Source organism: Leptonychotes weddellii, chromosome 6 (genome assembly GCF_054177405.1).
Source record: "Leptonychotes weddellii isolate Sample4059 chromosome 6, ASM5417740v2, whole genome shotgun sequence".
Lineage (NCBI taxonomy): Eukaryota > Metazoa > Chordata > Mammalia > Carnivora > Phocidae > Leptonychotes > Leptonychotes weddellii.
The window spans coordinates 62,380,110-62,407,636 of NC_138374.1; the positions used below are offsets into that span (position 1 = coordinate 62,380,110).

Here is a 27,527-nt window from a genome sequence, read left to right on the forward strand (position 1 = left end):
AGTGTAACTCTCACTGGACAAGATTAAGCATCCTTTTCAATAGGTCTGCTTTATACTCCCAGTGCAGCTGGCCCTTCCCACCATACGCTCATCACCGTAAAACAGACGCTTCAGAAACTACAAATTTTTTTATTTCTATCTGATGTTTTTTTTCTCTAAAAATAGAAAAGCAGTCTATGAATTATAAAATAAATAAGAATAATCTGGAAGTCATGTAGGGGTCCAGTTGCAATGCAGCGGCACTTTCCTGTTCCTCTATTTTACGAAGGACTTCACTTAGCCACTCGGGTGGAATTTATTTTCTTGATATCAACCTGGCTCAGAATCAGTGTCCCATTTTTGAATCTTCCAACCTGCCCGATCCGTCCACTGGACAAAATACTGGGAGCTGATTTCTTCTTTTTGGATTTCCTGCAGTGAAAGGGAAAGAAAGGTACCAGAGTTAAGCTTACGAAGAGGGACGGCAGCACCATCAACCAGGTGACCGTGGTCTGCTCCTGCAAACCCCTGGGGTCCTCTGTGCACACCATCCTCCACCGCCCTACCGCAACGACCACCCGCCTTCCTGTGGTCCCTAAAACAGGCCAGCTGCCTTCCTGTCTCAGGGCCTTTGCACTGGCTTCTTCTATGCGGAATGTTCTGCTACAGATCCTTCCAGGCTGTTCCCTCTTCACTCAGTTCTCAACTTGGAGGTCACCTCCCTAGAATGACATCCTGGCCCCCCCACCCCCAGGGATTTTCTTTTTTAATGCTTTATTGCAACCTCTTCACAGAACCTGCCAGCACCTGACATCCCTTGCTTAGTTGTTTGTATGTTTCGGGGTGTTTCCCTCACTACAATGTAAGCTCCTCAAAGGCAGGTACTAACCACCCCCCACCCCACCCCCGGCACCCCGTGCGATCATGGCTGAATCCTCGACACCTGACACCTAAGACACCTACATGCCTGGCACGCAGGGGACCCTCAGACAGACAGACATATGTGGCCAGGACAAATGACCACCTGTGTGCAAGCTCACTAGGAGTCCAAGCAAAAGCTTAAGACAAAAGAAGTCAATTTTGAAACAGTAATTCAAGGAGCGAGAAAAGGCATTTTTGAACAAAAGCTAAGAAACTAGCACGAAGCAACAGAATCAATGCTCCGTTCCTCGGACCATGGTGCTCTGCTTCCTGTGGTGGGTCAGTGAACAGGACTGTGCTGCCACGTGGGCAGGTTCTTAGCGGGGTTGGGAATGGGAATCTCGGTTTCTCCACGAGTCACTTGAGCTGTCTGATCTTTGGAAATGGGAGCCTAGAGAAGATTCCTGATTCAGTTCTGAGGGAGCTGTTCTATCTGGGACAATGTCTTCCCCTGTCTTCCCCTCCTGGGACTTGCTGAGAATGCAGGAGGGACAGCGAAGCACTCTAACAGGCTAGAAACACCCCGTATACTCAGGATGTCATCTTCAGAACTAATCAATAGGTTTATCCAGATCACTCCACCCCAGTACCTGAGGATGTCACTCACCTGTCTTCCTGCCCTCTCCTCTTCTTTTTCTTAAAAATATCTGTGTCCTGGGCCTGATTTCAGAATTTAAGATATTATATGAGTCAGTAATGGATAATGGAGATTCAAAAACAGACTAGAGGTTTGTGTTCAAAAGCCAGTGAGATACCATTTACTTTTCAACTTTTTCTCAAGCAGGCAATATTAAACATACACTCGGTTTCATCCTGAAACTCTTTCAAGAGCATGAAAGGTCATTCCAGAAAAGACTGACAGGAGAAACGTTCCATCTTCCATTTTAGGGGAAAGGGAGGGAGCACAGCATGTACCCCTCTGTGGTTTGCCAGAGGCCCTTGTGTTCTGTACAACCTAAAACGCAACATGGGAAAAAGATCACAGTAGCTGACGTGACCTGAGCAGGAACTTGCTATTTCAAAGCAAACCTCTCACGTGAATATGCCAGCTTCCCTGGCTGGTGCTGCAAATGAAGCTGACCTGAACAGGTGGAGAGAACGATCATGTCACTCTCCATCTTACTGCGGTCTACACTGCCTCCCAAGTAGCAGGTCCAGCATTCCACTGTGGCCAATCGCAGCCACCTTCCCTTCTAGCTTAGTAACAAAAGGGCTATTACTCATACCGTTCTCTTTTCTTCTTCTTTTGCTGTCTTCTTTTCTTTGATTTGTTCCTGCAACACCTTGTAATTCACGTAACTGTTTTTGGGAGGCTGAAATGCAAGGGGGAAAAAAAAACCAAGAGATATCATTTTTTATTTTGCAAGATCTCCTAGTGCCCCCTGCCCTGCCTTGCCCTGGGCTCTCCCCTTTCCTGTATGTATCCTGTTGACGGAAGACAGAAGCAGCCCCTCACCTTAGCACCCAGCATGACGGCACGTTCCCGTTCCAGGATTCGTTCCTTCCCTTTTCCATAACCCCTGATCCCAAACCGGTGCACTTCCAAGCGAGCCTGTAGACGCAGAGTGGAATGAGCCCACGTGCATTCCAGAGACTCCAGAGAAGAGATCTATCCCTAGGAGTAGCCCACACCTGACACGATGGGCTGTAGTGAGAAGTCTGTCGTGCTGTGCTTTACAGAGCTTTGTGGAGGTCTTACATAATTTCTTACCATAACCTTACAACACTCATTCTCCCATGTTGAATTTTTAACAGTTGAAGCAAAGACTTACCAGCACACAAATGAGCAACAGAATTAGGATTTTTTTTTTTTTTAAGATTTTATTTATTTATTTGAGAGAGAGAATGAGAGACAGAGAGCACGAGAGGGAAGAGGGTCAGAGGGAGAAGCAGACCCCCCGCCGAGCAGGCAGCCCAATGCGGGACTCGATCCCGGGACTCCAGGATCATGACCTGAGCCGAAGGCAGTCGCTTAACCAACTGAGCCACCCAGGCGCCCGAGAATTAGGATTAAATGCAGGGCTCTGCATACTTGGATTGTCTCTGAAACAAGCCCTTCCGGGCAAGAATTTCCACTTAAAATTAAGTACCTCTCCGAACACTCTTACTCACACTGAGAAACCATTTCTCATAGCAGCTTCAAACATAAATCCGTATGTGTTTTTTTAAAAGATGCTGCAGAGGAAGAGAAAAAATCACCAATGCCCACCCTTAGCAGTTGAATTATCTCCTCCTGTCTTTTTTCTCATGCACTTTAAAAACCTAGTTACAACCGCAGAATACACACATCCCTCCCTGCTTTTCTACTTACCTCTGTATCGTGGGCACTGTGGCCACAAACCAGCGTGTTTTAAATGATAGCCTGATATTTATCACCTGAATGCAGTGGGATTTGCTTAACCATTATTTCAACCACTGGACATAGAAGCTTTTTTTTTTTTTTCCGGTATTAGAAAGCTGAAAAAATTGAACAGTTTCAAAACACATACCTTCTCTAGGTTAAATTCTTGTCTATCCACATCTTTCTCAGGGATACTAGTTTTGGTCTGAAAAGAAAAGAATTCTTATTAAGATCATCTGTTACTGTATCATTGCAGTATTTGTCACCAACAGGGTAATCATTTTTTTTATACAAATGAAGACATTTTTTTATTATTATTTTTTAAGATTTTATTTATTTGACAGAGAGAGAGAGCACAAGCAGGGGGAGTGTCAGGCAGAGGGGGAGGGAGAAGCAGGCTTCCCACTGAGCAGAGAGCCTGATGCGGGGCTCGATCCCAGGACCCTGGGACCATGACCCAAGCTGAAGGCAGACTGAGCCACCCAGGCACCCCCAGAGTAGTCCTGTTTTAAAAAGCCTTGAAACTGGCCCAGATGCCTAAATATCAAATGATAACACAAGCAAGTTGCACGAAAGTCTTCATGGAAGAAAAATGGAGAAAAAAAATGTTAAGGCCTCAAAGCTTAAGGATGAGAATTTTTTAAAAAGATACAAAAATAAAAAAGATGATAAGAGAGACCAATGTCTGTCTCTCATAAACCGCATGCAGAAGATTCTGTTCAGTAGGGGGTTTAGAAGAGGGTGAGGGAGCAGGAATTCTGGAGGGTAAACATTATATATTTTTTATTTTTATTTTTCGAAGAGAGAAAGTGTGTGCATGAGCAGGGGGGTGGGGCAGAGGGAGAGAGAGAGAAAGAGAGAGAGAATCTTAAGCAGGCTCCACGCCCAGCATGGAGCCCGGAGTGGGGCTCAATCTCATGACCCTGAGATCATGACCTGAGCAGATATCAAGAGTCAGACACTTAACTGACTGAGCCACCCAGGCGCCCCTAAGCATTATATTTAAATAACTCTTTCTCTCCCTCTTTCTTCCCATCCAGCCATTAAAATAATGGCTAACAAAACTCTCTTAACTAAATATTTCTTTCAGGAGCATCACATTTCTAGAAATTGAGATGTGGTCTATAATTCCCAATAGAAAATAATGATGCTGCAAATGCCCTCAAAGCATGAGACTCTTTACATGGATACAGCCACTAGCTATGGTTACCAGCCCACAGAACTGACCAGAAGCTTGAGATTTTAAAGAAATGTACTGTCACATCTGGCTAACAGCAGCGGTCACTACTCAACCCCAGCCACCAAATCTGAACCAACAGGAAGCGGGCCCTACAAGCTGTGAAACCTCTAGAGAAGGCACCCTTCTCCCCCACAGGACAACAGTGGAGAGATGGCCAGCCAGCCGGCTGCTCGCCAGGGTAGGACCTCCCGCCCATCCTGCTCAGCAGGGGGCGCTGTGTGGGGACAGCGCAGTGCCCTGCCCTACACCATGCTGAGAGGCGCCGTAATCACAGCACTCTACAGGTCTCCTGGTCTCGCCTCCCAATGGGAGCAGTATACCCATGCTACCATGGGGCGAAAGTGACCCACAGAGGAGAGGGGCATGGCCTCTGACGTCCCTGCTTTCCCCAACGCCAGCCCCACAGAATACCCCAGTCCCTGCACGCAGGCCTCAGCTCATCCTGGCTGTGGGGACACCTGGGCCAGGGGCTGGGCGGGCCTGGGTGGCAGGTCCGGTGGGATGTATATATCTTGCCGTTCCCAAGCCCTCCGTTAACGTTTCGCCAGAAATAGCTCAGCTTTGCAGCTCTCGATGTGTTTGAGAAAAGGTCTGGATTCTAGATCCTTGTTTACAATAAAAGCAAATAATTCTTAGCTCACTATTTTGTGATGCTGAGTCCATACCCATGACCCCACCAATATCTAACTTCTATTCACAGCTTTAAAGACTTTTCAGTCCAGTATCCATCATATATTGCCTGATTTAGAAACCATCAGTGGTTCTCCCTGTCTGCTCTCCCCTGGTGCTCACTGCAACAGGAGGCTTACTACCTGCAGGCAACACTGGGTGCTCCCCTGCTTCTAGGCTTCGCTGCCTACCTGAAGTTAGATAGGGGCTACGTGACTTTCTTTGGTCAAAGCAATGTGAGCAGAGGGGAAGTATGCCCCTTCCACAAGGAACCTCTAAGAGCCATTCATCGATTCCCCTCCTTCACCAAAGCAATGAAGAGCCTTCCAGGTGGTGGAGCCCCTATTATCCTGGGTCCCTAGAATGAGGACGCTGTGGAGCGGCACACACTGTCCTTGCCAAGCCTGATGGATATGTAAAAATAATTAACTTTTGCCTTCAAACCACTGAAATGTAGGGACTATGTTACCAAACCACAGCCTAATCTATCCTGACCAGTAAAGCTTTACTGTCCCACACACAGGAAAGAGAAATGTTTGCGGATTTTGAGAACCTGCATGTTAGGCTCCGAAGAAAGAAGAAAGCTATAAAACGAAGGAAGGAAGAGTTTGGGGGTGCGGTTAATAAAGGCTGGCAGTCCCCCAGGCTCAGTGAATGCATCCATGGGCTTACTTGCTGACCACGGCTATTTTCTGCTGCACTGGTTAGATTCTTTTATTCTACTAGTTACCTCCCAACCTCTGTCCAATGAGAGAGTCGTTGGGTAAATAAACACTCTCTTTTTAACCAGCACTGGATTTGCTAAAGAACAGGGGTGTGGAACAAGGGTAAAGGGTGCCCTGGAGTGTGGAGGACTTCAGGGTTGCGCCCTAGGGAGTTACTAGATATTGCAGAGATTATGATGGCAGTAAGAACCTGCGGCGGTAACACGGGGACAGGTCTTTCTACCTAGTGAAGACGCTGGGTCCGCGCACTTGTGCTAATCAAAGGATGACAAGCCTAACCTAATCTGCTCTCTCTCTCTCTCTCTCTCACTCTGGTGGAGCAGCTTTCAAGCCAGAAAGCCTGGGGTATGAACCTGAACTCTGGTTCTTACTTCACATCCACAATCCTTTCTGTGGAATCCTTAGAAAATTCAGAGGCTTTGACATTTTAGAAAGGTAATACTGTGAATATGCTAAATATAATATACCACTTCCAGTGGGGGCCAAGACAGTAACCCGTAATTAAATACATTCATATTTCTGCCACAATATCTATGAATCTTCATGCCAAATGGGACAGACAAAAATAATTCCTAAGCCTCATATGAGTTCAGATCAGGTTTTGCTGCCAAATAAACCTGCACCAAGCTTCAAAACAAAACAAAACAAAACTGTGATTTCCAAAGCTCTGGGGTTCTGGAACCACAGATAGGGGGCGGCTGACTGTTTAAACACGGGCAAGTTATCTTAACCTCTCTAGGCAGCAATTTCTTCTGTCAAATGAAGACAGGGCACATGAATTGTGAGGATTCAGTGAGATAATTAATGAATTAGTGAACAGAAGTAATCGCTTGTGGTATGTAGCAAGCACCCGTAAATCTTAGGTATTATAGTGATTTGCTAGGCTGCACGTACCTGTGCCCAGGCCGCAGAAGCCAAGAGCCCCTTCGGATCTAGAGTCCACTGTTCTATTATTACTATTATGTCTTTCTTATCTCTTTTCTATGGAGGTCACAAAGGAGGCTAAGGTTCAGGACACAGATGATGCTAAAGGTGGAGAAAATACTGGTAAGACATACCAGCCAAGCAACACTTGGATCATGTTCAGCCACACCTGGTGCTTTCATTCTTCCTCATAGGCAGCCTTGCACTCATTAAAGAGCAGTTCACCCACTCATTCCTCCAATCCCAAGTCCAGGTCACTCCATCCTGACCCAGGACCACTGCAATAAACTCCAAACTCAGCCCCCACAGCCCTCTTGCCATTGCTTACCTATAATCTATTTACTATGCAGGGGCCTGAGTAAGTCACATCACCTCATGCCCTTAAAACTCTCTGGGGGCTCTCCATGTACTTTAAATTTCAAAGGCCTGACCATTGCCTGCAAGACCTGCAAGGGCCGGCCTTGGCCTGTCCCTGCACCACAGCTCATCTTCTTCTCGCGTCTGTCCAATTCCACTAGGCTTCCAGCTTCCAGAGCCCCTCCAGCCTTCTCACACCCAGGACATTACCCTTCCAGCTCCCTTCACTGGCCAGCTTTGGCAGAGCCTCATGTCACCGCCTCCTGAGACTGCCTGCCCACTCTACCAAAAGGACGTTCTGCCTCTTACTCTCAAGACCCTACTTCTTTCCCTCAGAGGGTTTAAAACTTTTTTTAAAGATTTTATTTGTTTGAGAGAGAGAGGAAGAGAGAGAGTGCCAGCATGGAGGCTCCCAGCTGAGCAGGGAGCCTGATGCGGCGCTCGATCCCAGAACCCTGAGATCATGACCTGAGCCGAAAGCAGACGCCAAACCAACTGAACCACCCAGGCACCCTTTAAAACTCTTTTTAATTACATTATTAATTTACTTGGGATTTGTCTGACTCCAGCAGTAGACTGTATACTCTATGAGGGCAGAGGACTATATCTTGTTCGCTGTTGGATCTCCAGGGTCTGGCGAATAGTAGGCACCCAGTTATTTGTGGAATAAATGAGTAAGTGCATAAATGATCTGTTACCTACTATTTCCTGTCAAACTACTTCTACAGTCACTGCTTTATAAAAGGGATAGGATTAGGAAGTCCACTGGTAGGTTAGACAGCTGGAATGGGTAAAATGTTATATAAATGGTGGCCAAGTTCCCTGATTAATCCACTAAATGGGGTGATGTCAGGGGAGGGTTTTCCCACATAGCCAACAAGCAATGCTCCCACACCTGCTACAATTCAATTCAATTGTGATGCTCTCTACCTGGAGATGGCATCAGATTGCACAGGTTAAGGGCTCAGTCCTACAAGACTGCCACCCACTTCATTCACCAGCTGCAAGCCCACGTTGTCACCTGTGCGTGCTTCTAACCACCTACAGATTAGCAGTTCCCCGAACCCCCTCTTTGGCTTCGATTAGTTTGCTGGAGTGGCTCACAGAACTCAAGAAAGCCATCTCACTTACCAGATCACTGGCTGATTATCAAAGGATATAACTCAGGAAGAGGCAGATGGGGGGATGCATAGGGTAAGGTATGTGGGACAGGACGAGGCACTTTCATGTCCTCTCTGAACATGTCACTCTCCAAGCACCTCCACATGGTCACCAACCCAGCTTTCCAAGCCCTCTGGGTTTACAGGCGTTTGTGTTTTGTGTTCATTTTCTGTCTCAGCCAGACACATTCACGTGTTCAAAGGATACATTTTAAAAAGGAGGAAAGGGCAGAACACCAAAGACAACTGAAAAATTTCATTAAGGTCAGAAAATCCAAAATGTCGGATGAGCTGAGGTTCCCAAGAAAAGCCAACTACAATGAAAAAGGGATCAAACGGAATGGGAAGAAAAAGAATCCAACAGCCGGCAGCAGATGCTCTATTAGTAAGAGACAGAGAAATGCACTCATTCAATGCCAACGTTTTTGTCCTTTCTATTAGAAAACTTCCCATTCTAGAAAGAACCCAATGAGTGTAAGAGGAAACAGAAGACCCAGACACCTGAGGAAATGAGGGTACTCACATGCTTTGTTAGTCAGCTTCTCCAAACGCAGAATTATATATAATGCAAAGCAGTGTCCAACCCTTTTCATTGCAGGGCACACACAGAAGATACTAGTATTTGTAAGGTGCAGGAGGGTTCGCTGTGGTAATACTGACCACCGTAAGCTTCCCTGGCTAGCCAGCGTGGGGACTCTGGCCGGCTGAAGGGCCAAGGAAATCCGCTTCCTGGCCTGCCTATAACAGCTCCTGGTGCCCTAATATTTGGAGTATGAGTTGGAAACTGACCTAGAATCCTAAAATAAAGGTAGATGATTACAAAAAGTGCTATTAGTCTTTGAGGAAGACACGCTGGTGAGCATGACATGAAGAGCTACCTCAATGCTAGGAAAGATGACACAGCTGGTTTTTTTAAACCATGAAAAAGACGTGGTAAGCACTGGATGCCAGGACATGCTCACACACGTTCACCAAGAACGATACAAGCCCGACTGTCTTTGAAGTGGGTTGAATTGTGGTCTCCAAAAAAAGACATGTCCATGTTCTAATACCCAGAATCAACGAATGGATCTTATTTGGAAAAAGGGGCTTTGTAGTGTAATTAAGTTAAGGACCTCATGACGAGACCCATCCTAGATTTCCGGTGGGCCCTAAACCCAATAACAACTGTCACTGGCTACGAGAAAGGCAGAGGGAGATTTGAGACTCGGACAGAGAGGGCCATGTGCAGATGGAGGCAGAGTGGAGGGTGATGCAGCCACGAGTCAAGGATTGCTTAGAGTCACCAGAAGCTGGAAGAAGAAAGGAAGGATTCCCTTTTGGAGGCGAATGTGCCCAGCTAACACCTTGATTTTTGCCTTTCTGGCCAGAGAACAAATTTCTGCCCAGCAGCCCCCTAGGAAACTAATAAATCCCCCTTTCCTTTGATGATAGATGAAGGTTTACAGGACACGAGGAATGCAACAGAAATAGAGTATCTGGATTTTTGCAATGAATTTGACAAAACCATAATATCCTTGTGGGAAGTTGGATAAGCAACTACACCTCTCTCCTCGACTGAATTTTGAGTGAGCCTTACAAATTCAGTCTGGGAGAGATTACTGCTCAGTGAAATCCAACTGCTTTCCCTCAGAACGTTAAGTTCCTTGAGAAAAAGCAGTTTTATCTCTTTTGTTCAATGCTGTATCCCAGTGCCTTGCGGCCAGAAATAGTTGTTGAATGACTGACTTTTCTGAGCACCATCAAGCAGAAGGCTTATCAGCATGAAAGGGTCCACTCAGCAGGCTTGCGTTTCTTTCTCAAACTCTGCACATTCCTAAGGAAGTCTTGTTTCAGAATTGGCCCTTGGCTGGTTCCTGGGAGCTGACTGATAAGAGTGCTTTTGCATACCCAAGGCCTTGAGCCAAGCCACACCAAGTTTGCCCAGATTATTTATACTAAAAATGTGATTTATGGTGAATACCTACTTTTTTTCTGGGGGCCTCGAGCTTCAATAACTAAGGTCAGTCTGCATGTCTACATAAGTGATCTCCAATAAAAACCCTGGACACCCAGGCTGGGGTGAAATTCCCTGGTTGGCAACACTTCCCACATGCCGTCACACATCACTGCTGGGGAAACGCAACGCAACCCATGCAACTCCACTGGGAGGGGACATCTAGACACTTACACCTGGTTTCCTCCAGACCTCACCCCATGGACCCTTTCCCTTCACTGGTTTTACTCTGTATCCTTTTGCTGTAGTAATTTGTAACCACGATGGTGACTACATGCTGAGTGTTGAGTCCTGTGGGTGCTCTTAGCAAATCCTCAAGCCAGAGGGTGGTCTTGGGGATCCCTGACACGGTCTATAAAGATACTCATCTAGGGGAGCCTGGCTGGCTTAGTCAGTACAGCCTGCAACTCTTGATCTTGGGGTCATTAGTTCAAGCCCCACGTTGGGTGTAAGATTACTTTTTTTTTTTTTTTAAAGATTTTATTTATTTATTTGACAGAGAGAGACATAGCGAGAGCAGGAACACAAGTAGGGGGAGTGGGAGAGGGAGAAGCAGACTTCCCGCAGAGCAGGGAGCCCGATGTGGGACTCGATCCCAGGACCCTGGGACCATGACCTGAGCCGAAGGCAGACGCTTAACGACTGAGCCACCCAGGCGCCTGGGTGTAAGATTACTTAAATGAATAAAAACTTTTACATATACATATATATTTTTTTATAAAGTCTTTTTTTAAACAATTTTATTTATTTATTTGTTTATTTATTTATTTGAGAGAGAGAGAGAGAGAGAAAGCACAAGCAGGGGGAGGGGCAAAGGGAGAGGGAGAAGCAGACTCGCCGCTGAGCAGGAAGCCCAACACGGGGCTCAATCTCAGGACCCTGAGATCATGACTTGAGCCATGATCTGACTGAGCCACCCAGGTGCCCAAATTTAAAAAAAAAAAAAAAAAGAAAGAAAGAAAAGATACTTCTCTAAAACTGCAATATCAGGGTTTTCACCATATACATATAAACTAACCAACTCATTACCTGTGTGTCCTCATCTTGATCCAGCTTCTCTTTTCTTTTCTTATTTCCGCTGTGAAATTCTATCACTTCTACTGGCTCCCTGCTGTTCTTCAGGGTTGAGGGAGATACTGCAGCACTAGGGACTCCTGGTCCCGAAGGGGAACCAGCGGGGGACACGGCAGGTGCACACTGCAGCTCTTCGCGGAGTTCCCTGAAGAAGCTGGAGGCACTCTTCCTTTGGCCTCTTACAAGAGAACCTGGTAGGGGAGCTGGCTCTATTGCCACAGCCACCGGAGCCCCGGCACCTCTCTTCTTGTTTTCTCCTCTCTTTCTGATCCTTTTCTGTTCTGCTTCATCTTCTGTCTCTCCTGTTTGTTCAAACACACAGCGGAAAAATATCTTTGGTTTTATCAAATCGTCAAATCACGTGAATGCGCTTGTACGTACGCCACGGCTATCAACACCCAGAAATAACAAAGAAACAAAAGATTTCTTTTTCTTCAAATGGTGTTGTATTTGCACAGTTTTGGGGGGGTATTTTTATTTATTTAATTTTAATTGAATTAATTAACATACAATGTATTATTGGTTTCAGAGGTACAGGCCTGTGATTCATCAGTCTCATATAATACCCAGTGCTCATTCCATCACATGCCCTCCTTAATGCCCATCACCCGGTTACCCCATCCCTTCACCTCCCTCCCCTCCAGCAACCCTCAGTTTGTTTCCTATGATTGAGTCTCTTATGGTTTGTTGTATTTGCACAATTTGTAGAATCCAAGATGCAACATCTTTTGCTAGAATACTAACTGTATTCATGTCTTTGACTCATGGCACAATTACTTCAGCCCTCACCTCAGTCCATACTAACAGCGACCTCAAGGCAATAGTCCCCTGGTAATCCCAGTTGGTTCTCACTTTGTGCTAAAAATGTCTGCCGCTGCAGCTGGTGTTTTGGTTTTTTTTTGTTTTAAAGATTTTATTTATTTATTTGACAGAGAGAGATAGCGAGAGCAGGAACACAAGCAGGGGGAGTGGGAGAGGGAGAAACAGGCCTCCCGCCGAGCAGGGAGCCCGATGCGGGGCTTGATCCCAGGATCCTGAGACCATGACCTGAGCTGAAGGCAGACGCTTACCGACTGAGCCAGCCAGGAGCCCCGTGTTTTGTTTTTTTTAACACTCTCTAGGGTTGGGTGCCTGGGTGGCTCAGTTGGTAAAGCGACTGCCTTCGGCTCAGGTCATGATCCTGGAGTCCCGGGATGGAGTCCCGCATCGGGCTCCCTGCTCGGCGGGGAGTCTGCTTCTCCCTCTGACCCTCCTCCCTCTCATGCTCACTGTCTCTCATTCTCTCTGTCTCAAATAAATAAATAAAATCTTTAAAAAAAAAAAAAAGAAAACACTCTCTAGGGTTACAGGTGGGTATCATAATCTGCCTATTTTTTTTCAGTTATGAATTAAGATGAACCTACAACAACTGACTCAATTTGAACACATTTATTTTCTACGAAATCCCCGTATCTCCTCTTTGTTTTACCTGTTCAATTCTGACCAGTCACCTGAAGGTTCTGACCTCATTACTCAGCTACAGTGCAAGTATCACAGCACTCTCTAAACATCGGCTGATCGTTTATGTTCACTTAATATTAAGGGTCAACTAAACTTTGGCATTGGGCACCTAAAAATGGGTAGTTACAGCCCAAGTCTTCAGAGCGCCTCGCATAATTTCAAGCCTGTGCTAACATAAACTATATTTAGGATTTGGCAGAATTGTCTTTTCCTCTAGTTTTTAAACTTCTCAAGGCCAGAGACTAAGTCTTCTCTGTCCTCCGATATTCCCAAGGGCACAGAGATGTTGTGTCCATAGGACAAGTCAATACAAGGGGAGGGACAGGGGCTAGACAGTCTGGGGATTGGAACCCAGGCTCTGCAAATTAATTGCTAGGTGAACTTCAGTACCTTTTTTAATCTCTAATACTTGTTTCTACATTTGTAATAAATGGGATTAATGACAGTATGTATTTCACCAGGAAGCGAAGATTAAATGAGTAAATACATGAAAGACATGGACTATATGGCAAATTCTCTTATACTTTTTAGCTGTTATTTTTACTGTGTAAGTGAGCTTAGAATTTTGAGCAATGGCTCCAAACTACAATAGCTTTTGCAAGAGCACCTTACAAATTTAAGAAATGTTTGCTCCTTAAAGACACTTATGCCTAGGCTATCTCTTGCCTGAACAAGGGATGTCACCTCACCTGGAGCAAATTCTTCGGAGTGTGTGGAACTGTCTTCCTACTAAGGTGCCAGACGGTTCCCAGTCTTGAATAACCGTTTTTATTTCCTTTTCCCCAAGGAAGATAGAAGGAGAGGGTGGCCAACTTAGTGGAAGAAAAGGCTGAGAAAAGCTTCACGTGAAAACGTCCTGAAGTCCGCGGGGGTTGGAACACACTGAAGGTCGGGGCTCTACGGTGACAAGGTGGTACCAACGCACCAGGGTCACGCGGGGCTGGGAGGGTGGTGTGGGGGAAGCGGGCTTCCCAGAGGGCCACGAAACGCGAAAGGGTGGGCTATTTTCGAGAGCCCGAGGTCCTGTGTGCATCACACCCTGTAAGCCTGAAAGCCTCGCTGCTTACGACAAGCCAACTAGGTTGGTGCCCGCACTCAGGGACGACTTGGGAGGCTTGATCCGTGAAGAACAACAACAGAGCCCGATCGTGGGGCGAGGGGGAGGGGAACTCTGCCGGAGGTGTGTGCTGGACCCATCATGAGAACCAGGTCGGACGAGCTGACGGGTGCTCCACGTGCAAGAACCGAGAGCCGAGGGCGGCCTAGTTCCGAAGGCACAGCTGACCTCAGCTGCCAGCCCGCTCTCCACGTGGGCTCCGAGGCCCCGCACTCACCAAAATCGTAGAGGTTCCGGAGCAGGGCGTCCAGGAGCGTCTGAGAGCCGGGAGGCGCGCGGGACCCCAACCCCTGCTCCTGGGCCATCGGGGGGGAGGTGTGTGTGTGTGCCACCGCGGTACCGCCGAGAGCCCGCGGGAATTTCGGCCTCGCGGCACCCACACTTCCGAGTTCCGATGCGGTGAGCGCGCGCGCGTCGCAGGTCCCGGCGCGGCTTCCGTCCTGGTTAAGATGGCGGCGCCCGGGGTCCTGTGGAGCGGCAGCAGAGGGTGCCGCCGCCCTAGGCGAGGTCGGGCCGCCCAGCGCGGAAGAACCGCCTCCAGCAGCAGCATCACCACCGCTTAGCAAAGAATTTCAGGCCCCGCCCGGGACGGCAGCCGCACCATGGATTCTTCCAGTTCATCTAACTCTTTCTCCGTCGGCTCCGCCAGTCCCGGCGCTGTCGTGCTCCTCTACTCGGTAGGCGCCCAGGGGAACGAGGCCCGGGGCGGGGCCGCGAGAGAGGACCCCACCCGCTCGGTCCCGGCCTCCCACCGGCCACGACCCCTGGCCCAAAAGAGTGGGTCCCGGGGCCGCCGAGGAGGGGGTAGGTGGTTGACTTGGTTTCCAAGGCAACGGTGTATCGCTGCGTGTGTAAATGTGTGTGTGCTTTTAGAAGTTTCTATGGCTGATGTTTCCTCTGGTTCCTTTCCACTCGTTCCTTCTCGTTCCCTCCACCAGGGACGGGGCCTTCAAAAAGCCCCTGATACAGGAATGAGGCGTGAGAATTGGATCTCGGTCTCTAGCCAGGGCTACCTGAAATTTTTATTAAACCGGAGAAACCTGCGGGTCTGACCCGGCCTGAGATACATCCCGCATGCGGCTCCCCACCCTGCCCTTTTGCTGCCGTGATGTTCCTGGAAGAAAAGTACTTGGCTTGTATGTGGGCATAGTTTGTAAGACGTAAAGTTTTTAATCTAGGAAGATTTGGAACTTCTGGAAATTTTTATTGCGTTTTGTCTTCCATGCTTACTTTTTTTGCAGAAGTCATTTTGGAAGACAACTAATGCCACCCAGCCTCTCCCAACTTGCCTTCCAACCCCCAGGCCCCTCCTCCCTCTCCTGATTTTAACTGATCTTTTTTGCCACCACAGTGTTGGTCACTCGCAATTTATGTGAAGAAATTAGGAGGTGAACCCTTTGTAGTTCTCAGGATTGCACAATTCTGGGGCAACGGATATATATTTTTTTAACCATTAAATTAATTTTTATCTACTTTACAAGGAAATAAAAGAATGCATTTTAAGAGCATGTTACTGTGTCCTGCAGGCTAGCGCCAGTTTCTGACTTTAATGTTAATGTGTGTCGGAAGGTCATTACAGGGAAGACAAAACAAGATAAACAAAAAACTCAGTTTCAAAAGAGAAGCGATATATATAGGGCTATATATCGCGGAAACAGAAGTTTCTCTATGTTCCAAAGAATACTGGTGTGTCAGCTTGTTTCCTCGATGGGGAGAGCTCTGGGCTTATAATTGCTGTCAACTGTCCACTTCTGTGAGGGTTATTACTTTAACCTCTCTCCTCATTGACCTTCTCACCCCACAACTCTGTGGTAGAACTGTCTTTGACCTCATTTTCTGATTCTGCTATTCCAGAGCCGACATGTGGGGAAGCAGGTTGCTTAGTACGTCTGACTCCGCCATAGGTAGCTTTTTCAGCCCTAAACCGGTTTGTGAGTTGACTACAGCTTTGCACCTGTGTATTAAAGGGAAGAGTTGGTTTTTTTACGTCCCCGTTTACCACTGGTTCTTTCATGATAACACTTTTGCCAACTTGTTCACATGAAAAATTAAAGCAATTGTATGTGAGCTTTTTCTGCTTCTAAAGCTGGACAGAACCCTCACTACTCTTGTGTGCAGAGTCTACTTTTCATGATGACCTGAACTTTTTCTTCCTATTTCAGGCTGTCCTTATTTCAGCCACACTGCACATTGTGCAATACTACATCTAATGTGAGAGTGGTGCTCAGAGATATTTAAGATACTCTTGACTGCAGCAAACATTGCAGCACTCGTACCTACAGCATCCTACTCATTCTCAACTTCCAAGATGTGAAAGTGAAAGCTCCACCCCTTGTGTCTGTGGACTTGAAAGAAAGTCATGGCAATGAACAATTACAGTTGAGATAAGGCCAATGACTGAATCATGCACAGTATGTTGTGGGAGGAATAAGAAGGAGCACCTGACCTTCAGAGAAGGCTTTTAAGAGAAGGTGACACCTGAGCTGAGTTTTTGAGTTGTGACTCGAAGATGAGAGAGGAGAGGAAGACTGGCCTAGGCATCCATGTAAGAAAGCCACTCCTTTGCATGTTTGGGAGAACCAAGTAGTAAGGGTGGAATAAAGGAGACGTGAGAAACAAAACTAGGGATGTAGGCAGAAGGTACTTCCTAAGGGGGTTTTATGTATCAGGTTTACACACCCTTAAGGATAAAATCTTAACTTTCTAAGGGAACATTTCAGGATGATCAGATTTGTATTTTTGAAAGTCTAAGAAGACTAGGTTTCTGGAATGGTTATTTGTGTGGATAACCTTTACTTGAGTAGAGACTGTAGAAGGAGAATCTGATTGGAGAAGGAATCTGATGCCAGAGCGTGGAGAGCAGCAGAACACCATTGTAGTAATTCAGAGAAGTGATGAAAGCCTGAGGCAATGGCAGTGAGCCTGTGTAATATTTAGGATAGTGGAAATGCCGTGGCTAAAGAAATGGAGGTGTCTGTGATTTGGCACGTGGGTGGATGTTCATGCCTTTTGCTGATAGGAAATCTGGGGAGAGGAACAGGTTTAGTCAGGGTAATATAATAATTTCAGTTTGGGATGTGTTCAGTGTGAGATGCCAGTGGTAAAATTAATGATTTTTAACTTATGGATTACTATGTTATGGACCTGATAACATCACAAGGTGTGGGGGAGACATCCAGATAGAGTTAGAAATATGGTACCAGAGCAAAAGAGGAAGGTCTGGCCTAAATATATGGATTCGTCAGACATCAGCAAGTAAATTGTATGTGAGGCCATAGGTCTGCCTGCAGTCTTTCAGTGAGACCACAGAATGAAAAGAAGACTGGGGTTGGAGAATTACTGGTATACCCAGAACCCAAGCTATGGCTTCCTGTTAAAGTCTGAATGACAAATCTGGACTCCTTACAACATCTTACAAGACTACATAATTGCTACCTCCCTGAATTTACTAATCTTGCGCTCTGGGCTTCAACCACACCGGCCTTCTGTTTCTCAGACAGTAAGCATGGTCTCTCAAGAGTGTTCACCTTTCCCTCTCAGTGGCATGCTGTTTTCCCCTCCAGCCCACCCCCCCCCCCTGTTTTTTTTGAGGTCGCTGCTCAAATATCCCCTCTCAGAGAGGCCTTACCCAACCATTCAATCTAAAGTAGCTCTCCAGTCACTCCTCGTTACTCTATTTCCTTTATATTCCCTTTCCAGTGTTGTGCTTACAGTAGTCTTGTACTGACTGTCAAAGCTGATTGTTAATTTTCCATGACGTTTGTGAGCCCATTGTTGGAACACAGACATTATTAAAAATTAAAGATTAAGTTTTATAAATTTACATTTAAATAAATTTTGTTAACAAAAGTAACAAATACTAAAAACTCAGCACTTCCTAATTATTTTACTAGATTTTACTATTATCTATGCTTTTGAGGTTATTTCTGTCTATGATACTATAAGATGGAAATCCTATGTAATCATGGCTACTACACATCTCTCCCCAGCTCTGTGTTCAGTGAGGTCATGTCGGGAGCTTGAAATCTGCTGCCACGGTGGGAGTGTAAATGCCACAGAAGTTGGCGAATGCTATAAATTAGGGCTTTCACATAAACACTCATCAGCATGCTACTGCTAGTATGCCTAAGTACACTTGTTTATTTGTTGTCTGTCTTTCCTTAAGGGAGTGTAGGCTCTTTCAGTACACATTCTTTGTCTGCCTTGTTCATGCTTTATTCCCAGCCTGTGGAACAGCGCCTGGTACATTGTGGGCTCTCCATAACTATCTGTTGAATGAATGAATCCTCCAGAGCAGTCAAAAGGGAGGTACAAGGAGAAGCCTATTTAGCTACAAATAAGGAGGGGCTGCTATAAAAAGTAAGAGAGAGAAACAAAGGGGGGATATAACCTAAACCTTCTTTTTTGGGCTCCTCTTTGTATTGTGCTCCTAGATAAGTGGCCATGTAAATATATTTATTTTATGATGGTAAATACTTCTCCATCATGGTTTAGGGAAGGCCAACGAATGAGTAGTTAACACTCAACCCTAGCTGCATGTAGGAATCACTGGGAGTACTTTTAAAAATCATTCTGATGCCCAGGTACCATTCACAGACCAAATTAATCAAGAATCTCTAGGGGCATCTGGATGGCTCAGTCTGTTAAGCGTCTGACTCTTTATCTCAGGTCTTGGTCTCAAGGGTGTGGAGCCTACTTAAAAAAAAATCTCTAGGGGGACCTGGGCATATTTTTAAAGTGCCCAGGTTATTCTCATGTGCAGCCTGGGTTAAAAACTACTGGATTAGACATCAGGTTAGGACCAGATTGGGAGCAGTTTGAGCTTTAGCCTGTGAATATTGGGGAGCCATCAGCAGCAGAGTTCAGGAAGTGGCTGTAATTTATTTTTTCATTCTACAATGATTGAATTCTTACTAGGGAATACAAAAACATATAAGACACAGACAAGAAGTTTATAATCTTGTAGGGGAGATACCAATCTCCCCCATTACCTCCACAGACAAGAAGTTTATAATCTTGTAGGGGAGATAACAATCCAGGTTAATGAAGTATTTTAGATGCTGTTGGGAAAGGCTCAGTCAAGTCTAAAAGGAGAGGATGATCAATTCAGTCTCGGTTGAGGGGAGAGTTGGGAAATGGTACACAGAGGTAAACAGGAGCTGTGGTTGATGGCTAAGTATTTCCAGGTGAACAGTGCGGAAGGGTCTCTCCCTCTTTCTCCATCTCTCTCTCTCTCTCTCTCTGTGTGTATACATGTATGTATACTTATTTGTAAGTATTTTATATATTCATATATATATGTAACCTGTTTATAAATGCCCGTATATTGGTATATATAGTATTTCTCTTCCCAGCTGATTCTGATCCTTTTCTCTTTCCACCCCCAGGACCACTAAGTGGAAAGTCTCTGAGTCAACTTTTATCCCTAAAATTATATAATTTATGATAGTTTGTTACATTGTACCAAGTCTGAGTCTATATATAAACTGTCTATTGTTTTACTAATGAGAAATGTGGAATTTGAGAAGGTTCTTGAAATTTAGAAGTAGGGGTGTAGTATGTTACAAGGACTGCAGTTTTACACCAGAATTCTAGCAGTTAGATTTTCCCCACATATATTCTCTATATATGTGGGCATAAAAATGTTCATGTTTGCATACTTCACATGTTTTACATGCTGCCCTTTTTATGTTGAGACTCATAATACTCTTCTGTTTATATTCTCATTATGCCTAGTCATGTTCTCCGTTTAACATTCTGTATCTTTTTCCATTACTTCAACATTTAGTCATTCAATTATGCTATATTCCAAACGCAGCTCGATGTTGGGAAATACAAAGAGGACATGTGTTTCCCACCTTCAAGATAATTGCATCTTAGGGAGATAGACATGCGAACGATTGCAGGGTTATGGCTACATACCCTAATAGATGTAGGTAGTTGTTAAAGACATTCTAATGAGAAAGAGTAAATCCCTGTGGGTAGCTCAAGGAGGGTTTTCACTGCAGTAATGCCTGAGCAGGAATGAGAGAGGAACAAAAAGACCTTCGGGGCCCAGAGATGAGCATGTGCTAAGGCCCAGGAGCATGTCCACAGTGAATTGTATTGGAGGAAATGCAAATCACTTGCTATTGAGTAGACCTTGAGCATGGTGGCCAGTGAGTCTGGAGAGGGAAGGACAGGCCAGGTCATAGAGTTCCTTGTATGATGCCACAAGTGGCTTAGGTCTTAATTCTGAAGGAGGTGGGAATCATGGAAGTATTTTAAGCAGGGAACAATTTGGTCAGAATTGTGTTTTGAAAAGAGCACACATGGCAGCATGGAGGGTTGATTCAAAGGGGCAAGGAGACCAGTGAGGGGGCTATAGTGATAAAGTGCACAGGCTGGACCTGTGACTGAGGAGTAGTCCTGCTACATCCTTAAAGGCCACCTGGACAGGATTAGATGGATCGTGGGTAAGGGTGAGGGAGGAGGGGTCTAGGATAAGGCAAAGGGATATATGTGGCATGGCAGTTGTTGAGATTTCTGGGAAATAATCAGGTTGTAGGATTGTGCAGAGGAGAAATGAGTTCAGTTTGGGAAAGGCCATAGGTGAAGTGTTTGCAGATAAATGTGTCCATCAGGAGCTCACATGGGCAAAGAGAACAGAGCAGCAGATTCAACAGTGTGTATAATTAGTATCTAAAGCCAGTTGAGTAGGTATGAGGACTCAGCACAGTGTATGAAGATAAGAGGGTTGGAGATGTTAACATTAAGGGAAGTGGGAGGAAAGAAGGCATATTTTAGTTTTGGGAGGAAGTTTTCCCCTCAGGTTGAAAATCGCGGGTTTAGAGCAATGAGATGGATCTTCTGCTGTGACAAGAGTCATGAATCAAAAACCAAAGTAGGAAAATTTCAGGATGGTTGGAGGTGGGGAAAGGAGGGAGCCCTTGAGAATGGTGTCAGGCTGGAGGGAGGTCTAGGAAGATGAAGACTCGAAAGAGACCAGGGTTTAGTGATTAAGTTCGAAAGAAATCATAATGTGTGTTGCATTTTCTTATAATAGCAGTGCATGAAAAATAATTCATATGTCCATTATTAAAAATAATACAGTGGAAGAAACTTAAATGAAAGGGAAGTGTTTATAACATGAAGTGGAAAAATCAGGTGGCAAATCAAAATGTATGTGTGTCAGGGGAGGGAATGTGTCTACCTGCCCAGAAAAAAAAGCATTCACTAAAATGGACCCCCTCCCCTCCGCCCCGGGTCATTGGACAACAGATGATTTTAATTTTCTTCTGTGTGCTTTACTGTATTTTCCAGATTTTTATAATGAACATACAGCACTTTGGTAATTAGAAAAAAAAATTTTTTTTTTTGGCTTTAGAACATTTTATTAGAATCCTTTTGATAAAACCCTATACCCATTTAAGATACAGTAAAGAAGTAAAAGTGACCTAATTGCTATTTAAGTGCCCCAGACTCTCTAAGCATTTTTTTCCCCAGTAAGTTGACCACTGCCCACACAGGTCTATTCAAGAAAGATGGAAGTGCCTAGGGTCTGCCAACTGCGGGTAGAAGACAGCCTTGTGTTGGCAGAACCCGTGGTAGCCAGGGAGAAGGGATGTGGCTCTTGGCTTCTCATCACAGCCCGTAGATGGAAGGGCGCCATGCATTACCAGGCACCCCTGCCATCTCAGCAGCACTTCTCCAGGAGGGTAAAGGCCAAACCGCAGCCCTTCAGTCACCAGGGAAAAAAAGTATTTGAGGAAGTGGCCTCCTCTAAAATGTTTTAAAACAATATTTAATACAGGAAAATGCTTGTAACATACTTGAAAAGGCAAGATAAACTATATTTGGTATGGTCCACATTTTGAATAAAAACCATGTATTTGTGTAGCTGTGAATGAAAAAAAAAATAAGGAAACTAGGAAGTGGTAAAGAGTAGTTATTCCTGGGGTATAAAATTGTGGGCAATTTATGTTTACTTGTATGTTTCCATGTTTCCAAACTTTCCATAGTTAACGGTGAGTAGTGTAGGATAGAGGTTAGGAGCAAGTTCTGTGAAGCCATAAGGCTCGCGTTTGAATCATGCCTCTGTCCTTTGCAGAGTGGAACGCTGAGTGAGTTATTTTGGTTCTCCATGCCTTGGTTTTCCCATTGTGGAGGATCATTCCCATATTAAGGAAGCATGCCTTGGAATAGTGCCTGACCTTTGGGAAACAACTGTACATGTTAGCTGTAATTATCATTTTTACTATTATTACTTTTATAATCAGAAAAACAAAATTTTAAGAATTAACAATTCAGTAGTCATTGGTAGCCTGATAAACAGCGGTTTCAGGGACTGGTTGGATGGAAGCTGAACTGCAGGGAGTCAAAAGGGGGTAAGAAAGTAGTCAGAGCAAGACAGACTGCTCACCAATAGCTTCTATGGGAGCACTTTTTTCTTAACTGAATTTTCCTTTTATTTGCACCCATGTATTTTTATTTGATTTGACATAATTTTGAATTTCTATTGTATGCTTTAATTTTTAAAGCTACGTAGAAGAGGCAGACAAAACAAATTTATCAATGTGCTTGATAAAATTGGTCAGATACAATTGATTGTAAAGTTGATCAGATGATTCTAGAGCTTAATGTCTCAATCTTTGCTATCTTTGTTAACTTTCCCAGAGGGGTACTGGCTTTACAAAGATAGCAAGCAGAAATAATAAAATATTATACTTCAATCTCCATTTTTTGATGCCAACTATGATTACATTTCCTTTTCTTAGTATAGGAAGACCTATTATCAGTTCACTGTGCTCTTGTTCATATGTCCTAGCATAAAAATGTGGGCAAAGATGAAACCTTAACCAGTGTAGTCTCTCATCTGTCCTAATTTACTTTACAGTATGTTCATTACTTTCTTTCGTTTGCCTTACCCACAGAAGGAGCTCAAAAAATGGGATGAATTTGAAGATATTTTAGAGGAGAGGAAGCATGTCAGTGACTTGAAATTTGCAATGAAATGCTACACACCTCTTGTCTATAAGGGAATTACTCCTTGCAAGCCAAGTGATATTAAATCTAGTGTTCTCAATTCTGAAGAAGTTCATTATGTCATTAAACAGGTAAGTGATTCCCTCTTCAACCAAAACCAGATTTGTTCATTGTCAAAAAGAAACAACACAGGTCCACTTATACATAGATATTTTTTCAGTAAATACAGTACAGTACTGTAAATATGTTTTCTTTTTTTTTTTCATTTATTTATTTTTTATTCTTATGTTAATCCCCTCCTTATAGTTTTCTTAAAAAGGCTTTCTCTAGCTTATTTTATTGTGAGAATACAGTCTATAATGCATGTAACATCAAAAATACCTGTAAATCAACTGTTTATGTTATCTGTAAGGCTATCAGTCAGCGGTAGGCTATTAGTCAAGTTTTGGGGAGCCAAAAGTTACACGTGGATTTTTAACCACCTAGGGGTCGGCACCCAGCCCCCACGTTTTTCAAGGGTCAACTGTAGTCTGACAGGGAACAATGACAGTTGTACAGTCAATTACAATGAAATAAGATACAAGACATGCTAGTGGGAGCCCAGTGTACAGGGGCACTAATTATAGGGCAAATAATTTTGGGTAGGGAATTAGAAAGGTGGCTTTTTTTTTTTTTTTAATGATGCCTAAAAGATGGTTAGGGGTTTTCCAGGTGAAGTGGGTGAAGAAGTATTCCTAGCAGAGCAAATAACTTTTTCCCCATGGTTAAATCTCACTGCACATTAAAATTGCTGGAGAAACTTTCAAGAATCCCTGTGCATAGATCTCACCCCCATATGAATTAAATCAGAATGTCAGGGAAGGAGCCAGACATCCTAGGAGTAGTTTTTAAAGAAGCCCAGACGAGGGGCGGCGCCTGGGTGGCTCATTTGGTTAAGCATCCAAGTCTTGGTTTTGGCTCAGGTCAGGATCTCAGCGTCGTGAGATCGAGCCCGTTGTTGGGCTCCATGCTGGGTGTGGCACCTGCTTGAGATTCTTTCTCCCTCTACCCCACCCCCGCTCACATTCTCTCTCTCAAAAAGAAAAAAAAGAAGCAGCAGCAGCCCAGTTGGTTCCAAAGTATAGCAAAGTTTGGGAACCACCAGTATATTTTAACAACTAGAGAACATGCATAGTCACAGTACTAGAAGCAGTTCGGTATGACCAGACCGAAGAGAGCAAAGGAGGGGTAAAATGGTAAGAATTTAGAGACAGGGGCCACATCACAAAGGGTGTTATAAACCCAGTCAGAGGGGGCACCTGGGTGGCTCAGTCAGTTAAGCATCTGACTTCAGCTTGGGTCATGATCTCAGGGTTTTGAGATCAAGCCCCAAGTTGGCCTCCCCACTCAGTGGGGAGTCTGCTGGAGATTCTCTCTTCCCCGCTCTCTCTCTCCCTCTGCCTTCCCCCTACTCGTGCTTGCTCTCTCTCTCTAAAAATAAATAATAAATAAATCTTATAAACCATCCAGAGGAATTAGATTTTAGCCTACATACAGTGTAAAGCCATTGAAAGGTTTTAGGTTGGAGTGTGGCCTGATCAGTTAATATTTTAGAAATACCATTCTGCCACAAATGGAGACAGGAATTCTGGTAATGATGCTCTTCCAGTAATCCTTTTGTGGGATCACAGTTGCCTAGACTGTAGAAACAGAGATGGGCAGATTTAAGAAATTTAAGAGGTAGGGGAGTCTGGGTGGCTCAGTCGGTTGTGTCCAAGTCTAGATTTCGGCTCAGGTCATGATCTCAGGATCGTGAGATTGAGCCCTGAGTCAGGCTCCGTGCTGAGCATGGAGCTCCATGCTGAACTTAAGATTCTCCCTCTGCCCCTCCCTCCTCCTCTCTCACTCCCTCTCAAAAAAGAAAGAAAAATTTCAGAGGTGGAGTAGACCTTATTTATGATCAGTTGGGTGAATGACAGGAAGGAAAAGAGAGACAGGATGACAGAAGCATTCACTGAGATGGGGAACTTAGGAGAGGGAATGGGCTTGAGAGAAAAGCTAAGGTCTGTTTTGGACATGTCATTTGAAGACATCAGGTAGAGGTATTCAGTGGGCACGATTACAGCTTCCTTATGGCCGGCCCTCCCTGTCACATTGTCCAGGTGCTCCCAGGCTTTGAGATTTATCTGTAGAGACCGTGCTCCGTTGACTTTTTTTTAAGATTTATTTGTTTGAGATAGAGAGTGAGCAAGAGAGAGAGCGCACACGAGCAGGGGCAGAGGGAGAGGGAGAAGCAGGCTCCTCGCTGAGCAGGGAGCCCGATGTGGGGCTCCATCCCAGGAGCCTGGGATCATGACCTGATCCTAGGGCAGACGCTTCACCGACTGAGCCACCCGGGCGTCCCTGTCTATTTTCTTCTGATTTGAATGAACATAAGACCTGTGCTCATCCTTTTGGTTTAATCTGTCTGTCATGATTTGTCTTGGGGAAACTATTAGTCCTCTCTGAGTGGGCCTATTTCATAAGTGAAGTAAAGTTTCCTCATCAATTAGAAGCTAAAGACAGTGTTTCTCAATACTGGCTCTTTGTTAGAATCACCTGCAGAACTTTACAGAAAGTTAACTCTTATTTTCCGCTACTGTGTAAACTCCATGAAGGCAAAAATTTTTATCTCTCTTATGACTCTCTTTTTTTTTTCTGTATTCTATATTTTTATCTCTTTTTTTTGCTGTATTCCTAGTGCCTAACACATAGTACACATTCAATAAATATTTCTCGAATGAATGAATGAAAAAGAAATGCTTTTGTCCTGTCCACAGAGATTCCGATGTAATTGGTCTCGAATAGGACCCAGGCATCTCTTTCTTCTTCTTTTTCTTTTTTAAAAGCTCCCCAAGTAATTCTAATACACAGCCAGGTTAAGTATGGCTGATATAAGCCAGTGTTTCTCAAACTTGGCTGTGCTGCTGAGAAAAAAAAAAAATCACTTAATGTAAGTAAATTGGAATTGTTCTAAACTCAGGATTATGCAACACAGCTGGGCCCTCTGTGTTACCCAAGAATTCCTTATTTCCCTGGGGAACTCTCTCCCGGTCTCCAAAATGGAAGTATCAGTGTCAGCCCTATTCTTTCTGAGCCTCCAACCTTCGTCCCTTACCCTCAACAGGTGACATTTCTTCCTACTTCACAAAGACAATGTAAACCATTATGTGACAACTCCCAACTTCCTATGATCCAGCTACTAATTTGCCTGCATCTGATACCCTCATTCTCTTCTTCCCTCCTGTTAAAAAGGGACAGGGAGCTCTTTCTCCTGTTGGAGTGCAATCCCTCCCCTACTCCTTTGCTCTGAACTTCACCTGCTCCGTCCTCCTCAGGGACTTTGCTTTATTGTCTGTCCCCTCAAATGTCTTCAAATTCTTCCTCTTCATTAGCTCTTTACCATCATCACTGAACTCGTTCAGTCCTCTTCCAGCTGAAATCAACCTTGTTTGGGCATATTCCTTCTCTCCTTATGACTCAGCACTTCCTTTCCTAATTGTACTCTACTCCTGGAAGAAGGCCGCTGTGTTTGCCATACTTGGGGCTGTACTTTCTCACCCTCCGTGTATACACAGCTCACTGGGATCTGGTTTCTAACCTGCTGTAATTGCTCTTTCCAAGACTGTGAATGATTCCTTCCTGATGGCTAAAATCAACCTTGTTGACATCCTTCGTAGCCTTTGGCACACTCTCCCTCCTTTTTTTCTGTGATACCATATTTTTTCCCCCTTACCCACCAAATCTTTTTTTTTTTTTTAAGATTTTATTTTTAAGTAATCTCTACACCCAGTGTGGGGCTCGAACCCACAATCCCGAGATCAAGAGTCGCATGCTTCAACTGAACCAGCCAGGTGCCCCCCTCCACCACCACCACCAAATCTTTTTGATCATTCCTCAGTTGTCTTTATGGGCTTCTTTTCCTTTGCCTGTCTCTTTAAATGCTGCTATTCCTCAGGATTTTGTTCTAATCCCTTCTTATTCTACCTACTCACTGGGCAGTTTTATTTATCACCAGATTCCTTATGCTGATGTCTCCCTATTATATTATATTATATTATTAAATAATATGTTATAAATAACAATATGTAGTAAATTGGTATCTATTGCTTCAGCCCAGATCTCTTTTGAGTTTCATACATATATTTTTGTCTACTGGAATACCTACTTGGAACACCCAAAAGCATCTTACATTCAGGATGTCTGAATCAAGCTCTTTGGCCCCCCCACCCCCAGGACTGTACCATGCACACACCCCCACACCCAGTTCTGCATATCTCCAAGAACGGCCCCTCCATATGCCCGCTGCTCAGACCAGAAATCCGGATGCCGTCTTGGGCTTCTCGCTTGCCCTTTCTACGCTGCCCTCTTCGGTAGCTCCTGTCTCTTCTAGCTCTGCTGTCACCTCAGGCTGCCTTTGTCCCACCGAACATGCAGAGCAGCCAGTGAAAGGCTTCAGCCCAGGAAGGATGAGATTAGTTCTGCGTTTAAGATACCGCTCAGGGGCACCTGGGGGGCGCAGTCAGTGAAGCGTCTGCTCGG

At 44.8% G+C, this 27,527-nt stretch overlaps 2 protein-coding genes across 8 annotated transcripts in view; one reads left to right on the forward strand and one right to left on the reverse strand.

The window, feature by feature from the left end:
- Nucleotides 1-113: 113 nt before the first annotated feature.
- On the reverse strand, nt 114-14,353 carry FSAF1 (40S small subunit processome assembly factor 1). Of its 2 annotated transcripts, XM_081824281.1 has the most exons (7): nt 14,221-14,353; nt 11,342-11,688; nt 3,390-3,446; nt 2,357-2,452; nt 2,127-2,213; nt 1,508-1,560; nt 114-411 (listed from the first exon to the last, which is right to left on the reverse strand). In XM_081824281.1, the coding sequence occupies exons 1-7, from the start codon at nt 14,306-14,308 to the stop codon at nt 273-275; spliced, it is 867 nt and encodes a 288-aa protein (XP_081680407.1). In that variant the 5' UTR covers nt 14,309-14,353; the 3' UTR covers nt 114-272. The 2 variants fall into 2 exon arrangements, with proteins under 2 accessions (XP_081680407.1, XP_081680408.1); XM_081824282.1 differs by lacking the exon at nt 2,357-2,452.
- Nucleotides 14,354-14,456: 103 nt separating this feature from the next.
- Nucleotides 14,457-27,527, forward strand: part of GNPAT (glyceronephosphate O-acyltransferase) — a 33,873-nt gene continuing 20,802 nt past the window's right edge. For 2 of the 6 annotated variants that reach the window (XM_006741753.3, XM_081824276.1), the window contains exons 1-2: nt 14,457-14,680; nt 22,916-23,098. In XM_006741753.3, the coding sequence (XP_006741816.1) occupies nt 14,606-14,680; nt 22,916-23,098 (258 nt within the window). In that variant the 5' untranslated portion in view covers nt 14,457-14,605. Of the gene's footprint in view, nt 14,681-14,791; nt 14,808-16,418; nt 16,549-22,199; nt 22,224-22,915; nt 23,099-27,527 lie in introns of those variants that run through there. The other 4 variants (XM_081824275.1, XM_081824274.1, XM_031037290.2 and 1 more) reach the window with 4 other exon arrangements.

What these genes read in the sequence shown, in the direction of transcription:
- FSAF1 (XM_081824281.1), bottom strand. Translation starts at nt 14,308, where the DNA reads ATGGCCCAGGAGCAGGGGTTGGGGTCCCGCGCGCCTCCCGGCTCTCAG. An exon ending in CCGGAACCTCTACGATTTTG is followed by an intron (nt 11,689 to 14,220) that starts GTGAGTGCGGGG and finishes TTGAACAAACAG; the next exon opens with GAGAGACAGAAGATGAAGCA. An exon ending in AAGAATTTAACCTAGAGAAG is followed by an intron (nt 2,453 to 3,389) that starts GTATGTGTTTTG and finishes CTGCGTCTACAG; the next exon opens with GCTCGCTTGGAAGTGCACCG.